This window comes from Jatropha curcas, chromosome 7 (assembly GCF_041381405.1).
Source record: "Jatropha curcas cultivar XTBG-Jc1 chromosome 7, XTBG_Jcur_1.0, whole genome shotgun sequence".
Taxonomy (NCBI): domain Eukaryota; kingdom Viridiplantae; phylum Streptophyta; class Magnoliopsida; order Malpighiales; family Euphorbiaceae; genus Jatropha; species Jatropha curcas.
Genome location: NC_143157.1, coordinates 24,827,576 through 24,846,897, shown reverse-complemented (window position 1 = coordinate 24,846,897; position 19,322 = coordinate 24,827,576). Strand labels below are relative to the sequence as shown.

The 19,322-nt window shown below is 32.7% G+C and overlaps 3 protein-coding genes across 8 annotated transcripts; 2 read left to right on the top strand and 1 right to left on the bottom strand.

Annotated features, from left to right (window-relative positions):
• Positions 1–276: 276 nt before the first annotated feature.
• LOC105633030 (syntaxin-52) lies at positions 277–4,676 on the bottom strand. Of its 5 annotated transcripts, none has more exons than XM_012215535.2 (6): positions 4,386–4,676; positions 2,687–2,909; positions 1,681–1,886; positions 1,485–1,585; positions 1,300–1,344; positions 277–651 (listed from the first exon to the last, which is right to left on the bottom strand). In XM_012215535.2, the coding sequence occupies exons 1-6, from the start codon at positions 4,489–4,491 to the stop codon at positions 520–522; spliced, it is 813 nt and encodes a 270-aa protein (XP_012070925.1). In that variant the 5' UTR covers positions 4,492–4,676; the 3' UTR covers positions 277–519. The 5 variants fall into 5 exon arrangements, with proteins under 5 accessions (XP_012070925.1, XP_012070927.1, XP_012070926.1 ...); XM_012215537.2 differs by lacking the exon at positions 4,386–4,676 and adding an exon at positions 3,615–3,803 and having other exon boundaries at positions 2,687–2,941; XM_012215536.4 differs by lacking the exon at positions 4,386–4,676 and adding an exon at positions 3,509–3,790 and having other exon boundaries at positions 2,687–2,941.
• A 1,575-nt stretch (positions 4,677–6,251) lies between these two features.
• LOC105633029 (serine/threonine-protein phosphatase PP-X isozyme 2) lies at positions 6,252–12,924 on the top strand. 2 transcript variants are annotated; one of them, XM_012215533.4, is made up of 9 exons: positions 6,252–6,384; positions 8,309–8,598; positions 9,405–9,557; positions 10,588–10,650; positions 10,727–10,812; positions 11,234–11,309; positions 11,390–11,658; positions 11,729–11,807; positions 12,398–12,924. In XM_012215533.4, the coding sequence occupies exons 2-9, from the start codon at positions 8,458–8,460 to the stop codon at positions 12,446–12,448; spliced, it is 918 nt and encodes a 305-aa protein (XP_012070923.1). In that variant the 5' UTR covers positions 6,252–6,384; positions 8,309–8,457; the 3' UTR covers positions 12,449–12,924. The 2 variants fall into 2 exon arrangements, with proteins under 2 accessions (XP_012070923.1, XP_089580028.1); XM_089723902.1 differs by lacking the exon at positions 6,252–6,384 and having other exon boundaries at positions 8,303–8,598.
• A 620-nt stretch (positions 12,925–13,544) lies between these two features.
• On the top strand, positions 13,545–18,122 carry LOC105633028 (putative BPI/LBP family protein At1g04970). Its single transcript, XM_012215532.4, has 6 exons — positions 13,545–14,126; positions 15,204–15,343; positions 16,036–16,387; positions 16,652–16,900; positions 17,209–17,334; positions 17,715–18,122. Exons 1-6 carry the CDS (start codon positions 13,725–13,727, stop codon positions 17,874–17,876), a joined length of 1,431 nt encoding a protein of 476 aa, XP_012070922.1. The 5' UTR covers positions 13,545–13,724; the 3' UTR covers positions 17,877–18,122.
• The last annotated feature ends 1,200 nt before the right edge of the window (positions 18,123–19,322 follow it).

The following is a 19,322-nucleotide window of genomic DNA, read 5'->3' as shown; positions in this document are numbered from 1 at the left end:
ATTTAAAAAATATATTATCTTTTAATTATCTAAAATCACAAATAAACTAGGGAAAAAATTTTCTAAATCGACACTAGAAATGACTAACACTACTTATATTTTTAAATGTTTTGGTTTGTCAAGTTTTACCTCTCCAAGTTTTCTGATTCCCTATTGGCTATTGCATATATTTTTTTTAAATGCTACATGTTTAACCCTTCTTCGGTAGCTATCGACACAAATTTAGATGCATTAACATGTGTAAATGTGAACTGAAGTTTGACAGGACAATACTCATTTAGGAAAAAAGTAGGCAGAAACCATATATAATTTAAAATGCGTTAATCCACAAAATTGCCTGATGTTTATAATTTACACAGTTGCTCAACTCCTTGGCAATTTTGCTTCGCTCACAAAGCATCAAAAGAGAAGATAAAAGCCAAACGCAATGTTCCAACATGAACCAAAAATTAGGGGCAATTGCACAACATGGCACACAAGAATGACAAGCGAAAAAGGGTGTGTTTGCTATTGGCCGTGTTACAAATATTTGATCAGGAGATAAATGACGACAACCAGACCAACAACACCAACAAAGGACAAAAGCATGCACAAGCAGGAGCAGCCACCCTTGGTGCGCTTATTCAAAATCGCCAGATTCTTCTGCACTCGCTGTAGTAGAAAGACCATAACACAATGTTTAACCTTAAATCCTTTATTATATAAGATTAGAAAGGCATATTTGCTATAAAAAAAATGGAGCTCATGCTACTCATGTCTATAGATTAATTATTAATACGGGTTTAGACGTCAAAATTTATACAGTTTTAAGTAAAAACTCGCGATATATTCTTGAATTTCAAAGCCTTGTGTCCGAATGGATCCTCAAGTCACACTTACAACACATATAGTTCAAATTACCATATCAATGACTACTAATCTCAAAATTGTTTCACAAATCTTCACTATAACAGTTACCAAAAAGAACAGATCTTTTCCTGAATGTTCTCCTAAATTTGCATGCGCAAAGAGCATTCATGAAGACTGGACTTATCCACTGAGATCTAAAAGACCAATAACCTTTGTTTTCCCTACATTTTTCTCGGTTTCTGAGTCAGAGTTCCAGCAATTTTCCCTTTTCTCCCAATGTATTTTAACAAATTCCCTATCAATGTAAAATTAAAACGCCAAAAGCACTATGCAGATGAAGATCTCAATGGATCCTCAAGTTGCACTTAAAATAGATAGAGATTCAAAATTACCATATTAATGATTATTAATTTAACTACCCGGATATAGATCTCAGGGAAAGAGTATTACCCGTAAGCGGGAGTCAGTAACATCCACATGTTGGTCCAAGTCATCCTGCATAGAGAGGGAGCAAAAATCATAATGCTTACAGAGCCAGAATGCAATTTGATTTGTCACGTACACATTCTAGGTAGTCATATTCAAAGATGTAAAAATGTGTACATAAGAAAATGAGCAAAAAAGCAAAACCGTACAATAAGTCTAGAATGAAGATCAAGTTCCTCATTGACTGCCAATGCAATATGTTTTGTACTTATTACCGTCTCCTCCAACTTCTCAAGGCCCTCATCTTGCTCTGTGAAAACATAGCAAATAAGAATCCAGTACTGAAAGCAGTTTGGCAATCTGAAAACGTGTACAGAGCTTCATGGACAAGTAATAGTGGCTTGCCTTTCATAATTTGTCGTTGAAGACCAACAACGCCGTGGTTGTCCAAACCTTCAGTTCTGCGCATGGCATCAGCTGGCTTTATTTCAGGACCAAACAAGCTATCCCTGTGGGCAAAGTTTGACATATTCAATGAGGAAGCCATCTGGTTTACTTTTGTTCTCAAATTTGCAACCATGTCCTTCCGACGATTCATCTCTTTCTCTGATCTGTGCATTACACAAGGCAGCACTTAAAAATTTCAGATATTAGTACAATAACTGAGCATCACCTTTGCCACATTGACAATTGTTTGTACGGTCATCAATGTTGATCAACATAAGAGTTAAGGTGATGAATCCCCAAACAGTACAGGGACCAGCAAAAAGACTAGCAACATTTCGAAAGAAAATATCCTTTACGCTGCCAAATATTGGAATTTTCAATGCCCATAATTACAAGATTCAAGATCACACAGCCATTGACCCTCATTTTTCACATATTTATTCATCAGCTCATTTTCCTTTATAACATAACCAAATAACATTAAGTAGGACACGACACCTTAATCAGATCACGATTTTCCCCTAACAATATTCAGGACTAGACTTGAGATAGGACTTCGTTAAACAGCTCACATACTTGCCATTCTCTCTCTTTATTCATCTATATTTTGCAGGAGATTTACAGAAGGTTTAGCCAAAACTATTAATAACTATGGATGGACCAGCATAAAAAAGGATGAGTTCAACTAGAAATAGTGAAACAAAATTGAGAGGCACACATGAACAGCCAAAAACGTAGATAGAGATAATAGACTTAAATGAATCCCTGTTTCCGACATATCGGCGAAGCCTAGCTTGAGGTAAAAGTCTCAAGCACAATAACAGTAGAATTGAAACATATGCATATCTGCGAGAGAAGACCAGCACAAATGCATGAAAATTGGAATAAATAAATAAGTTTATAGGCATCATAGCATGTCAAGCAGACAAAATCACAAATTGAGCAGAAGATAGAAATAACTAACACTTGCTGCTTCCCAGGAAGTTTTGTCAAAAGGGATTGCAAGCTATCAAGCCTGGTCCCTAAAATTGTAATCTTCCTTCTTATAGCAGATCCATGACGCTGCGTTTCAGGTCCTGATGCAGGAAAAGAACTCCGTTCTGAAATCATGCCACTGATATCATCTGCAAGCTTTACTGCTTCATTATATTCCTTCATCCATGGATCCGCAGAAGACGCCATTTTACCTAAATGATAAGGCGATCAACAGCTAATCTTACTGCAATTAATGCATAACAACAATTAAAAAGTTAAAAAATTGATGTCTACATTTAGAGTCTTTTAAAAGCTGATGAGAAAAGAATATCATCAATAACGAAAAAAGGAGAAGAATCTTGAAACCAAATTCAATCTGATACAAAATAAAATGAGCTCAATTAATACAGCGCCTTAGCGTACAGTACTTAAAAATATCTCTCTCTCTCCTGTCTCTTTTTCATCCTCGTCCGATCCTAATAAATAAAGCTTAAGAACTCTTTCAACAGACAAACAACAGTAGAAACTCGTTGACCCAAAAATCGCATTGCACGGGATTATCACAGATAGCAAAATTCACATCAATTAACCAAATAACAAGGAATATAACAACTCATCCATAAAATCTAAAATTGAAACCAATTCTCCCTCTTGATTAGTTAATAATAAAAACACAAAAAACAAAGAACAGAACAAGTAATTTTTATCCCAACAAAGCCTAAAGAAATTTGTCAAATTGAGCACAAAAAAAAAATCGAATCACGGGTTTTAAGAATGCTCTCAATCAAATTTACATGAATTATTAACTAACCAGAACGAAAAATCAACTGATCGCAGCGACGACAAAATGAATTGAGATCGATGGCAACCGGAGAAAGAGGAAAGCAAGAAGAATAAAGAAAAAGAACGGAAATTACCTTGCTTGTTTCTATTTGTTGTGATTGGTGAATAATTTAAATTCTGGTGGAGAGATTGAGAGAGAAAAATGGCAATTTGATCAGTGTCCAAAACGGAGTCGTTTTCCTAGTGGAAAACGGATTCAAGACGCAGCGTCGCAATCAACCGGTAATGTCTTTCCGGCCCACACGTCGTTTATAATGCGCTGAGCTAACTAAAATCGTAATAAATAAACAAATCTTGAAAAGGTCCCTTCACTTTTTAGACAGCGTCGCGGAGCAATTCTTGGTGAACTTGACCAATTTGTCGTCTCCGTAAAACGCACCGTTTACGTTACACAATAATACTTTAATGATTGAACGATATCATGACACGTCATATGAGAAGAACGAGATGAATATAAAAATAAGAAGAATTACTATTATGCTTCTGGAATTTGTTTAAATTACGATAAATAATACTCATCGTATTTCATATCCGTTAAAAAAACCATTCAATTTATCTTTATCTAAATTAAATTATTAAATAAATTAATTATATTATTTTTAATTTAATTAAAAAACTAGAATTACATCAACGGGATATGTTCACTTATCCAAATCACATCCATTTTTTTATTGTAAATATTCTAAATTCTTCCCAATTCTTGTGCTAGCTAAGTAGATTGTGGTTCACAGTCAAATTTAATGCTAATGGCTTGAATTTCTTGCATGAATTTTCAATTTTAAACAATAGTTCTAACTTTTTAAGAAAAAACTGAAATTAAAACAAATGGAAAGGGAAATACTTACATGGCTCGGGCAAGGTATCATCAAAGTCCTCTCGAACAGGTTTCTGTAAAGTAAAAGGTGCAAAAGGGGCTGCTCTTTCGGGTGAATCCTCCATTTCAGTAGCCATCTCTTTCTTCTTTTTCGTTTCTCCACTGGTTACTTATAATGCTGTTTTATTTTCTCTTTGTAATTTTCATTGTAAAGAGCTCAAGAAAGATTAGATAGCGTGGCACCCATGCAGAAAAAGATGGGTGCTTGGCATAATATGGTTTGCTCGTGCCTTGTGCTGTGGCGATTCCTTACTAAACCATCAGTTTGCATACTTTGAAACTGCTGTATATAATTTTTATTGAAAACTTAATAATGAATCGAACCGCCTTAAAAAAAAAACAAAACGAATCAAACCAGGTTTTAAATTAAAAGATTATGCGCAGGTGAGTTATATACTAAGAGCTCATTTAATTTAAGCTATTTATATTGATAGCTGACAGCTGTTACTACTAGGTGATAATTGATAACTGATATGATATTGATTAGCTCGAATGAATGATGGTATTTGGCAATATATATTCTAATTTTTAAGTTGAAGATATTGATTTTATCAGAAAATTTATTTTTATTTTTTAAAAAACTTAATAATTTATTAATAACGAATATAAGTTGAGTACATTATAATATTTTTATAAGAATAAAAAATACAAAAATAGAAAATTAAAATCCTTTGTTTTGAGATGTTCTTAATTTTAGCAAAAGAGATTAATCTTTCGGGTAAAAATTGATCTGTTTTCAAATAGGACGATAAAAGAAATATTCCACAATATTATCTCAAATATTATTTTTTCGAGAATTTATTATAGAATAGTTTAATATAACAAACTTTAATAGGAGAACAGACCATATTATTAGGCTCCATTGATAAAATAAATTTACCTGAACTTAAAGATAAAAAATTTAGGGAAAATAATTATTTTGTCCATGATGTTTGCTATAATTACTAAATAATCCTTAACTTTTATATAAATATTTAAAATATTCCTAAGGGTAGCCTTCGTCTCATTAAATAGTCCATCGTCTATTTTCTTTTTTTATTTTTCCGTTAAGATAGGAGTAAAAAGAATTAAATACCCTTAAACACCATTACTCCTTCCATTTAGAACTCAACTAAAGAGTTCGCGTGCAATAAAAGTGAATCTTCGTCCCAGGTGAAGCACCAGTTAGCAGTTGTATCCTTCTTAGCATGCAAAGGTAAAATGTTTGCCATTATAATTTTCTGCTCATAACAAATAGATGAACTAAACTTCTAAATCGCCATCATTACAGTCATAACAAATATTCAATTTAAATTTGTTTTCTCACTCTAATCTTGGAAATTCTTCATCTTCTTCACCAGAGGACACCAAGTGCAACCATCAAAACGAACCCGGTGAAAGGTAACAACACCATAGCAATTACAGGAAATTTTTGATTTTCATCACTGTTAATATTGTCTTATTAACTTTTGTTTTGTAATAAATTTGCAACACTCTAAGAACACTCGACAACAATTGCCAAAGCCAAGTCTTCTTCTTTAAAAAAAAAAAAAAAACACAGAATAAATCCCTCCATCTCTCTCCTTTTTTCTCTGCAAAGTCAAATATTTCTTCTTCATTTCTTATACCCTTTACCCACTTAACCAGAAAACTATGGGGAATTCCCATTTCTGCTCTTTTTTATGTGGCAAGGATTTAGTACTGCAAAACCCAAATGCTTTCTTCAATAAATTTACGTTCCTGCACTTGACCAATCCCCAAATTTACCATCAAACACCACTCTTTTTTTTTACAACTAGAGCTACAAAATACCAACATAGTTGAGAAAGCCATCAAATCTGGTCAAATTAATGATAACAGACTTGATATAGAAGCGGGTTTGCGGGCTGTTTCTAATGGGTCGGCGGTTTTCCAAGTAGATATGGCGATTTTGCGGGCTGTCTTATGACATCGGTGGCGGCGCACGTCGTTCTTGAGGCAGAGAGAAGAAGGTAAAAGAAATTGTCCACTTTTTGGTTGCCTTTATTTAACTTCATTAAGGGCATGTTCATATTTCAAAATATCTCTCGCCCGAATTTCCTAATTTCTATCCAATTTTAGCGGCAAAAACACAAGAAAATAAATTGAAGGACTATTTAAAATCTCATGCACGTTTTTAATTTTAAATATTTATATAAAAATTGAGGATTACTTAAATAATTATGGCATAAGTTGAAAAATAATATTTTCTCAAAAATTTATTATTTTAAAATAATTATAAAATAAAAAAATATTAACTTTTTAAAATAATTTTATTAATAATTATTTTTATGATATTAATAAAGTTTAAATACAAATCAAATAGCAATTGATACAAAAAAATTTCAAAATATAGCGGATGGAATATGGAGTTGATTAACTTCGATTAGTTAGAAGCGGTCAATTAAAAGCAACTAACCAAAATGCTCTCTAAATCCTTCATTTTAAATTAACAGTTAATTAAAGATGATGATTTGTTTTAATTGTAAGATTCAAAAATGATGATTTCTCATGTTTGGAACAAATGAATTTCGTAAAATTTTGTAGAATTTATTAAGAAATTCATATTTTTATGTTTGAAATGGAAAAAAAAAATGTAGATTTCAATTTTAGGAATGCAATTCCATGAAATTAGATATGATTATACCAAATTCCATAAAAATAGGTGAAATTTCCAAATGAATTCTATAAAATTAAGGAATTTAATTTTTTATGACAAAACTATCCTTCTATATCTATAAAGTCAATTTTACAATTTTTTTACTTATTTAAATTATTTACTTTATCAAACTTGACCAAAATTTATTTTTTTAGAAACATTTTTTCTTATTTTTGTGTTTTTATTTTAATATTTTTTCATTTTTTATTTTAATAGTTTTTAGCATTTTTTACTATTGAGATTCAAGTTAAATATCAATTTATAATGCAACAATTTTATTAATATTGTTTTTTATTTTATATATTTATTTTAATAAAAATATAAAAAATAATATAGCATAGCATAAATATAATTGGTACTTATTATTTATTTTGTGAAATTACTATTTTAAGAATATTTTAGGAAACAAAAATAACTGAATTTCAAATTATAAAATAGTTTCATATATGTTTATATGGAATTCAATTGAATTACATATTTTAAATTAATCATACAAAATATAAAAATTTATTCACAAATGAATTCTACTATAATTCATTTACAAATGAATTTCATATTTTAAATTCATTTATATTAAACGGAGCATTAATTTGAGGTTGTGCTGGATTTGCAAAATAAGATCAGAGGGAACTGTGAAATTAGCATACCATAAAACATTCTTGATGAGAAAAAAAAAAAAAAAAATCAATGTCTTTTCTTTCTAGTTGTTTTCTTTTGTTCTTTTTCTCTTGCTTATATTTTTCAAGAGAAAACTGAAGTGTTAATTGTATCAATGAATTTCTTCTTAAAAAAAAAAAAAGTATCAATGAATTAGCATAACCATAAAACATTTATTGGTCAATAATGAAATGCAATCTAAATTAATTAAAACCATTAATAGAATTACACTATAAATATTTTTTATTATGATACGATTATATTATGACTTATTAAATATAACACCACGTACTTTGCTAATTTTATAATTAGGCTATAGTATATAAATTTTTTATTTTTTTATTTGCAAACGATTAATTTAATATTCAGATAATTTCAATAATTTATTTAAAGATATAGGGTTCGTTCGATCCAGGCTGATAGTAATTTATCAAATTGTGTCTGAATGCTTAAATTGCACAGTCGAACACTACATTAAATAGAAATAAAAATTGATATACGGGCCAAATACTGAAATTTCTGAAATTAGGGGTACAATAGCAAAAATCACGAGGGCCATTTTTAATTAAATGCATAAACAGTGAAGGCTAAGTGAACAAAGTGGAGAAAATGCGCAAGCAAAAGATGCAGCGCTACTGAGATTCAAAGAGAGAGAGATTGCAAATCGGCAATCCTGTTATTTTTAGGGTTTTACAGTAGGCGAGGCGGAGAAATCAGAGAGTAGACAGAGATGTCTGACCTAGATAGGCAAATAGAGCAGCTAAAGAAATGCGAGCCATTGAAGGAATCGGAAGTGAAAGCTCTGTGCCTCAAAGCCATGGAAATCCTCGTCGAAGAGAGCAACGTTCAACGCGTCGATGCCCCTGTCACTGTTAGTATCATTTATGCAAAATTTTTAAATCTATTTATTGTTTTTTGGCGTATTTATGTGGTTTGGTTGGTTTGGTTTTCGATAGGTAACTTTTACTTTTTGGCTGTGGTGCTAATTGGTCGAAAATCTTAACCTTTGTTGGAGCAATTAATGGGGGGTTTTGGGATAAAATTAGGATTTTAGGGTTTTTGAACCTAGTACTGGTTTTGACATTGCATTTTTGGTTCCTGTTATGCATTTGAAGATTCAAAGGGAAGACGTGAATTGGAAGGGCTTGGCTGCCCATTTTTTTGATAATCTCTCTCTAAAACAAGCATTGGATATGCTCCGCCTGCTCACTACTTTCGTATGAAGATTGTTGTTATATATGAACGAATCTTTACAAAATTTTGAGGTCTGACTGTCTTACTATGTGGATATGCGTTTAGATTTGTTGTGCGTTATGTGCCTTTTATGTGATACACAACTAGACTCAATGAGCTTCAGTTCTTCATTGTGTAACACCTTCCTTTTTTTTTTATTCCATATAAATTAGGGGATTTTTGGGGTATTAGACATTTCCTATTGAGGATTCTGTTCTAGCTGGAGCTGTATACTATAGTTCAAAAGTTGTTTGAATTCAATTAACGCCAACCTCAGGCCAGAACCCAGACCATTTACATGATCCTTATGCTGATAAATGGATTTATCAATGAAGATGCACCTATTATGAGAACTTGAACTGTCTAGGTCACTCGTATCAGATTTTAAATTTTGGATTCATGTACTATATATACATTAATATAGATTGCTATTTATGTGCACAGATATGTGGAGATATCCATGGGCAGTTTTATGACATGAAAGAGCTTTTCAAAGTGGGAGGGGATTGCCCAAAGACTAATTACTTGTTTCTTGGAGATTTTGTTGACCGAGGATTTTACTCTGTTGAGACATTTCTACTTCTATTAGCCCTTAAGGTACTATTTTTATCAGTGGAAATATCATTTCTTTTATTTATTTTCTGATGTTAAGCAGAATATTGGTCGTCTCTGAAGCAGCTGTTCTGCTGTTTCCTAGTCGATGCACTATTGTGGCTTCTATGTATAGCTCTCTATGGATAGTTTCTTGACAGATTGTTCATAATCAGATTAACCCATTTTTCGCCGATTTTATGAGATTATCTGATGGATTGCATCTATGATTTGATTGATTTGAGAACTCTTAAGCAATATGGTTTCATTCAAGTCATTTGATACATTTTTTGCCACTGTAGAATATCTCAACATAATATGAAGCCAATGACAGTTTAAATGCTTTCTCCTTGCACTCTCTGGGCTTTTGTGAAGTAACTGTTAAGCATCACGCAAACTGATAGGATAGAGAGATGTCTAAACTGATAGCATGAGAAGTTTTCATGAGAATTAAAATTTAATGAATCCTGGTTAGAAGCTACCTTCAGTAGAAAATTATCTGTTTCAGGAAATGACATATAACATAATGATAGGAAGAAGCACTCCATTTTTTATGCACTTTGTTAAGGAAACTCAAATGCATGAATGTAGAACATATGATGCCTAGTATGTAAAAAATCTGTCAAAAATGTTCTGGAATCTTTGGTCTTTTGAAACAACCGTTGTACTTAACCTCAAAGCCTTAACAACCTAAATAATTGAACTTCTAACGACTTGAAATGCACCAAATAAGAAAGACCGAAAGGAAATCAACTGTGGGTTTCCTTGAGATTTGCCATGCTTTTATGTTCTCATTTCATGCTGACCTCAAATTTTTTTACCTTTTTTGATTGTTGAAATTAATTTCTATAACTGTGACTTGCCTGACTTGACCTTCCAATGTTCAGCCACCGGCATCTACAAATATTATTTATATATAATGCTATTCACCAAGCTATTGATGTTGTCTTCATTTAGTTTTCTATCTCATTTCATCACCATCTTCTTCTTAATACAACTACTGCTCATGTTGACACCAATAAGTTGCATTCATCAGGTGAGGTATCCAGATCGGATTACTCTCATTCGAGGGAACCATGAGAGCCGTCAGATAACTCAGGTTATATTTTTTGACCTGGTATTCTTTGTAACTTTCTGTTTCTTAAAGGTGTTGATTGATTGTCCTTTCTTTGCAGGTTTATGGATTCTATGATGAGTGCCTTCGTAAATATGGTTCTGTGAATGTTTGGAGATATTGCACTGATATTTTCGATTACTTGAGGTATGCATTTATGTTACCTAAGTTTAATGTTGTGAAGACTATAGATCCACAATTGAATTTGTGACATATGTCCTATCAACAAACCATGATTAATATACTCATCCTGTATTTTGTGGATGATCAAATAAATTTCATACATTTTGATCATAGTGAAGTATGGTATTTACACTCAGCAGAGCAACAAGTGGGGAGTAAATGTATTGTTTTTCCTGCGTTGGCTAATTGATTTCTAGCCTTCTACTTTTATCTGCTTATAAGATACCTTTTGTCATTCTATGAGGCTGGTTGCTTCTGTCCGGTGCACAAAATTGATTTTTTGAGCTTGACAAGTTAGATCCCCAGACAATGTTTATTTTTCCAAATAGTGACATCCTTTTAGCATACTGTTCACTTCTGTGTTATAACTGCTGTTTCATTACAGTTTATCAGCTCTTATTGAGAATCGAATTTTTAGTGTTCATGGTGGTCTCTCTCCTCCCATATCAACATTGGATCAGGTTAAATAATCCATCCCAATAACTTGCTTACTTTTCTGAAGTTATATATAGTGAATTACTATTGAGGTCTTTCTGGCCAGATCCGAACAATTGATAGGAAGCAAGAAGTACCTCATGATGGTCCCATGTGTGACCTTCTCTGGTCAGATCCTGAAGATATTGTGGATGGTTGGGGTTTGAGTCCACGTGGTGCTGGTTTTCTATTTGGTGGCAGTGTGGTGACTTCTTTCAACCATTCAAACAATATTGATTATATATGCCGTGCTCATCAGTTGGTAATGGAAGGATACAAATGGATGTTCAATGACCAAATAGTTACTGTCTGGTCGGCTCCAAACTACTGCTACAGGTAAATTATTATATGAAACCTTGCCCATGCACTTATTCCAGCTAATGGTTTTTGTCTTGATTTGCTGCAGATGTGGTAATGTAGCTGCAATCTTGGAGTTGGATGAGAACCTGAACAAGCGGTTTCGTGTTTTTGATGCAGCCCCACAGGTTAGTACTTATTGGAAAATGATTCAAAACAACAACTAAGCCTTAATCCCAAAGTAGTCGCAGTCGGCTGCATGAATCTTTTGTTTCCCTTTCAGTCTGTTAAAGATAAGTCCGTACTAATGTTAGGAAATAATAGATCTTTTGAGATAACTTCCCGCCATGTGGTTCTACCTCCATGTGGAAATTGATTCAAAATTGGGGAAAAAAAAAAGGTTTCAGCATTGATCATCCTAAGCAGCAGCAAGGGCAGCATGATGGTTTATTCACATTGATTGTGATATTCCATTATTCTTGTTTATTTCCATGCATATAGTGCCTGAAAAGTTCATTTAACAAACAAATACCTTTATGCTATTTAGTATTCTAACAGGCGTAGGCTTGTAGCACTATGATTTTAACCATATTCTCTGTCTACCCTTTGTGCTTCACATTAACTGTTTACAACTTGCAAAAGTAATGAAATGCTTCATTGACAGACTAATGAATGCATATGGGAACACGTGATTTTTCTTTCTCATAGTACTTATCCCTCAATGTGATGCCCATCATATGCATTTATACAGCACTAACATATCAAAAATTAAATGCAGGAATCAAGAGGCACACCTGCCAAAAAACCTGCACCTGATTATTTCTTATGATAATTGGCAAAGCCTTTTATCATTTGATGCAATTGAATTGATTACAAAGAACATCTACATTTGCATGGTGAAGAAATCTACTGCAATACCAAAAGAAAGATCTAATGGATAGACTCCCCAGTGATCAACTCTTGAAATGACGAGGAAGAGCCATATTAATGGTTTTTACACATTTGGATTGTTGGGGTTTGCTTTCTTATGTTCTTAGTTCCACCACCATTGTTTTCTGATTTGTGTAATACTATTGTATATCATGCTATGTGCTAGTGAATCATGGAAATATGGGACACTTATCCTTCCTCGACTTGGGTGAAGATTATAGGTCTTGTTCAAAGGGATTGATTTTGCTTTATTTTCCAGTTATCATGGAAAAGATTAGATTAGGGACAATGAAGGGGTAACAAAAGTAAATGGAACTCTCAAAATTTGTTGTGTTTGCTCTTTTGGACAATAAGAGCTGCGATTGTCTTCTTTCATGTGTTTTCTGAGTGAGATTGCTATCTTCGAGCTTGGAAAAAAAGAAAGAAAATGAGAAAAATAAATATTTATTTCCCTTTCAGAATTTTCTCTTCAATTTGGTAAACTAATAGAAGAAAAAAAAGAAAAATAACATTTCGTTTGGAAATTTTTATTTGTCATTATTTTTCTCATTTAGTTTCTTTTCTTTCATATTTTCTTTGCTCCTCTAATCCAATCAGAGTGCCAATATTGTAGTTGATTTTGAAATTGGAACAGAACGTGGAAAATATAGATTAAGAAATTAAAAAAATGATACTAAAATTAGAACAAAATGGGGGAAATATAGATAAAAGCATTAAAATTTATTTTGCTGGTGAAATTATAATTCCTCATTAGATTTTATGGCTTGATATTTCCAATAAAACATATAAAATTGCCATCTCTGAAGACTGCTGCTGAATAACGAATATGAATCTTGCCAGTGGATGCTTTGTCCCAGACTAAACATGAATCACGCGCCTTCTCGAGAAAAGTCTCTTTTTAACCGATGGTGTCTGTAACGCTATTTAGGCACGCGTGGTTCTTGTTTCCCGCCCCAAGTCAAATATCCAAGCCAACTAACTGTCCAAAAATGAATCGAAGTAATGGATAAAGTCCAAAAGCTTTAAAAACTGCCTTGCACATAACATCCTCCCTCCTCTGGCTCCGGTTGCTTTCACTCAAAAATATTTCGTCAATCTGTTTCTCTATTGGATTTATACTGTCTGCTCAATGATTTAATCATATTTCTTACCTGGGTTTTATTGTCTTGAAATTCATGGCACACCCTATTTTCTTCTTAGTTTTGTCTCTCCTATTGATTCCTGCAATTACCCATCTCCAATCCAATGAAGAAGGCTACATCTCTGTGTTATTATCTGATAAAGGTATTGATTTTACTAAGGATGTGCTGATAAATAAGGCAGTGTCCTCCATGATTCCACTTCAATTGCCTGATATAGAGAAGCATGTGAAAATCCCACTTCTTGGCAAAGTCCTGGTGGTTCTTTCAAATATTACCATTTATGATGTTAATTTTGCTTCTTCATCTGTTGAAACTGGAGATACGGGTATTATTCTTGTTGCTTCTGGTGGTACTGCGGATTTGACCATGAATTGGATGTACTCTTATAAGAATTGGATAGTGGTGATTTCGGATAGTGGAGATGCCTCGGTTCAGGTATATACATGACAGGGAGGTATTGCTTTAGTTTTGTACTTTGTTTGCCTAGAGTTTGGTAAATGCTTCTGGTTGTTGGATGGGATTGATTTGCTTTGTTCTTCTTTTAACATAGCTTTTGAATTTTGATCGAGCTTGAGAAGAAGTGTAAGTATATGAAGATTTTCACTTTGAGGGTTCTGCAAAGGGGAATTCAGTGTAGCTAGGGAAGGGAGTAAATGTAGGAAGCAAAAGTTTCCATAATTCTATGAGCTAAGGTCTACTTACGTAGTGATTATAACATAGTAATTGCATAATTTTGATTCTGTCAAAACTCACAAGAGAAGTACATAAGCTGAACAGAGTTAAATATCTAGTTTGTCATACCCTTGATGGGGTTTTCGACAAAATGATCATTCCTGAAGTAGAAACACATAAAATAGAAGCTTCCTTATGTAATTCCTATGATATTCTTTATTCTTGATATGTACAAGTGTCTTTTCATCCCTTTTACTAGGCCGTACATACCCACGTTAACCCTTTCTAGTGCATTATATGGGTAGCAATTTCAGTGAATTTGATTAATGTATCTAATGTTTTCTTGATGTGGAGAACAAAGTATGTCTACTGTTGAGAACCGATAATTCGGGAATCAGAAATGAAGGGCGTAAGCAAGATGGTTATATATTTTAGTGAAGGTTTTGTTCCAATGAAATTGTGTCAGTAATTTGCAATTCCATGCATTTAGTGATCTTTATTCATCATAAGCGTAGTGAAGACAATAAGTTTGAAAAAACAATAGAAGATAGAAGATAGTTGAACTGAATTAAACCGTTACATAGCATAGTGACAACACTAGTAATGACATTGTACTCTTACAAAGCTTGTTTGAAAGAGTTTCCCCTCTGTTTTTTTCACTTAGGCATCACTTGATTGTAAATGATAAAAGAAATTTGTTTCTGGTATTTTACTTCAAGGGGAAAGTGAAATGATCTGTCATTTATTTTCTGTGGTGCTTGTTTTTCATATCTGGCATAATACAATTCTCTGATATTTTAATTCAAAAACCAATAACTGATGAGTGCTGCTTCTGCAAAGGTTAAAGGTATGGAAGTTGGGGTTACTGTTGCTTTAAAAGAACAGGGCGGGGCTCTTAAGCTGTCTCTCCTGGACTGTGGATGTCATGTGAAAGATATCGATATTAAGTTGGAAGGTGGAGCATCTTGGCTTTATCAAGTGTAAGAAATCTCATAGGCTTATTTTTCTCTTCATTTTAGTTGTGGATTGTATGTAACATTTTCTGTGGTTGGATTTCTTTTCTAATTTAAGCTCCAGATATTAAACAAATCCAGTATAAGGCTTTGTCACTTTCATAAAATATAAAATATACTAATGTCTGAAGTGAAGGTCAGACTGGGAACTTATCCTCCTTTCTTACTGGATGACTTTTTAAAGAAATTTCCAGTTCTTGTTTTATTCCAATGATGGAATTTCACATAGGCTTTTTTGAAATGAAACACAAATTTCAGTTCTAACTGTATATCTCTTATTTTTTAATAAATTGCAAGTTATGGTCATTATAGCTTTCTCTAAATTTTCATTATAGAAAGATTACTGGCTGCATAAACTCGTGACTTGAAACTTGGAAGTTATTCAATTGCTTGTAAATGTTTACTCTTGATGTGCCTTGTATGGGATCAAGACCATTTTGATCTTCGTATATTTGTACTTCAATTCCATTCTTTGAGCTTTCATTTGTGATCAAGTGCTTTCTTCTTATTTGTCAATAAATTTCCAACCAGTTATTGGATAGTTATTCCCATGTTTCATCTTAAACTTGCCTTTGCGTCCTCTGATAGATGCACTTCATGCATCATATTTGTTTAAAGAAATTATATTCTAATGATAATGTTATCCTTTTATCTTCCAGGGTGGTTGATGCTTTTGCAGGGCCAATAGGGTCTGCAGTAGAAAATGCTATTTCGAAGAAAATCAAAGAAGGGATATTAAAACTTGACTCCAGATTGCAGTCACTTCCAAAACAAGTCTCTGTAGATCATGTTTCTGTGATGAATGTTACTTTTGTGGATGACCCTGTGTTGAGCAATTCTACTATTGAATTGGATATTAATGGTCTATTCATGGCAATGGATAATGTTTTAATTCCCAGCCATTACTATAAAGGAATACACGATTCTGATTCCTCAAATTGTCAAACTAAGATGATTGAAATTTCATTACATGAAAACGTTTTTAATACTGCTGCAGTAGTGTACTTCAATGTAAGTTATTGCATAGCTAAATCATGAACTTTGACCTGATAGCACTAGTACATTTTATTATCTTTTTCCTCTTTGAGAAGTTTCTGATAAATATAATAAAAATGTCTGTTAAAATAATCGGCTAAAAAGAGGCAATACCGTAACTGTTTCATCTTTTCTATTTTCAGCTGATATACTGCATGTACATATTCATTGATCTCTATGAAATAATAGTTATTTTGGTTAAGCAGCTAAGCTAATTTCTTGGAAAATTTCTGTGGTCAGGCAGGTTACATGCACTGGACAGTAGATCGATTTCCAAATCAGTCCCTCTTAAACACTGCAACATGGAGATTCATTTATCCTCAACTGTACAAGAAGTACCCAAACGATGACATGAGTCTTAATATATCACTAACTTCTCCACCAGTGATAATAATTTTAAAGAATGACATTGATGCTGCCATTTACTTAGATGTGACAGTTAATGTTTTGGATGGTGGCCAAGTTATACCAGTTGCATGTGTCTCGTTGGTATGTTTGATTAAAAATATATATCTATTTTCACTTTAACTTTCACAGGCTACTTTTGTTGCCTATTACCTATCCATTTTCATCTTCTTCCCTTTCTGCATTACTTTTTAGCCACATGTTATCTTAGCTCTTTTAAGTATTCTCCAAAGTAGCAGTTTCTATTTAGAAATTGAATGTTCAGAACTTTTTTCTGGTGATCTTGTTTCGTAATTGCTGTGATGCTTTATTTCTTGTACTTTCTGAAAGCTGGAAGTGATGCTATCAGTATCATTTTCCTCATACTCTTCGAGTGCTATCTGTCATTGCAGGTAATTAGAGCTTCATGTTCTCCAAAAATTTTAAGGAACAAGATTGCTGGTATCCTCAAGTTGAAAAACTTTAATGTGTCTTACAAGTGGAGCAGTATTGGGGATCTGCATATGCGTCTAATTCGGGTAAGTTAAAACTGCACTATCAATATTTTGCTGTCATCAGGAGTTTGCAGTTATTCTGTCTATATAGGTGATTTATGTTTCTCCATATTGGTTATAACAGATTTATCCATCTAGATAAATTTATAAATATTAGGCTACAGATGAGTTAAGACTTTAAGACTGTCGAACATATTCTCATCCAAAGACGGTTGATGTGATATGAACCGCTTTGAACTTGAAATAGTTACCATGGGAATACATCACCCGGTGGATGAATATTTGTTTCTTCACGACTGTTGTGCGACAGAAACAGCCTGATATATTTTCTTCTTGGATTTCTGTTAAGTACCAACTTACCAGTCTGTTTAATCTCAAAAAGTGCTGTTGTGAACTCTTTGCAGTCAATAGCTTTCGCTGTTCTCAAAACTGTTTTCATTCCATACGTGAACTTGCGCCTCATGAAGGGATTACCTTTGCCACTTCATGGATTTATGCTTCAAAATGCTGAAGTCCATTGCGCGACTTCCAAGATGATGATATGCAGCAACCTTGCTCTCACATAACAGTAACCCTTAGTAGAAGTCAGTCAGTCAGTCTACTTCAACCAGATGCTTGTGATACTAATCACATGTACAGAAACTGAATAGATTCATTTGCTGGTTTTGGTGAATATACATAATGGTGTAAATTTAGCACAAACGATACAAACCAGAATTATTGTATTTGTGTGCAATGTAATAAATTTTTGGGGACTTGTTGAGTGAAAACAATTTGTATTTGGGCTAGAAAGAATGTTTTTTCTTTTACCAGTTATTTTTAAGTTAAGACATTGAGCAAATTGACACAATTAACATATCAAAATCAATGGGTAGGTGTAAGCATTGGAGTGGCTTGTTTTGAATTGAACGAATCAATACAAATCAAATGGACTGAAATCTTTTTTTTTTTTTTTTTTTTAACTTAATAATTCATTAACAATTAATATAAATTGAGTATATCATAATATTCTTATAGGACTAAGAAATACAAATATAGAAAATTGAAATCTTCTGTTTGGAGATGTTTTTGGCAATAGAAATTAATTTTCCGGTAAAAACTGGTTCATTTTCAAATAGGATGATAAAAGAAACATTTCACAATATTATCTTGAATATTGTTTTTTCGGAACCTTGTTACAACTGACACTTTTAATATAACAACCTTTAATAGATGAACGGACCGTACTACTATGCTCCATTGATAAAAGAAAATTACGAGAATTTGAAGATTTGAAGTCTCCAACTACAAGTAACTAATAATCCATCTTGTATTTTGAACTACCAGAGAAATAAAAGATTCAAATAGAAACTCCTCAATAACGAGGAACAACTCCATGAAAGGAAAGAAATTAATAATCCAATAAGAAGATAGCAAAAATATTTAATTTGAGAAATTAAATCTAAATTTTATTTCAAACGATTATATATTTGAAAATTAATAGATAGAAAGCTAAATAAAATAAAGAAAAATGACGACGAGGGACGACGAAAAGAAACCGCCCCAGCTAAAAAAAGAGTGGTTCGGAAATAAAATTTAAAAAAACACAAAACAGATAGAACCAATGGACTGAAATCTTTTAAATGAGAATGCACTCCAATCAAAAAAATATAAAAAATTAAATTAAATTAAACCAGCTCAATTCGGTTTGACTTAGTTAAGATTAATATTTTTTGTGGTAATCTGAGCTATTTGTTCAGTTGAATAAAAATCCAACCAAATTAAATGATAAAAATTTCAATTTCCATAGAAAATAAAAAAAAAAAACCTATAATATCTATCGAGTATCAAATTAGACCGAATTAGATCAGTTGGATTTGGTAGTTTGGTTATTCGGATCTGGGCTCTCCATTTGTCATTGGGCTTTGGGGCCTTGGCTATGCAAAAGATTGAGATTCATGTCAAATTAAAAAAAAAAAAAAAAAGTTATCCATTTTTCTTGATCAAGCAACTAGGATATTCCAGAAATTATT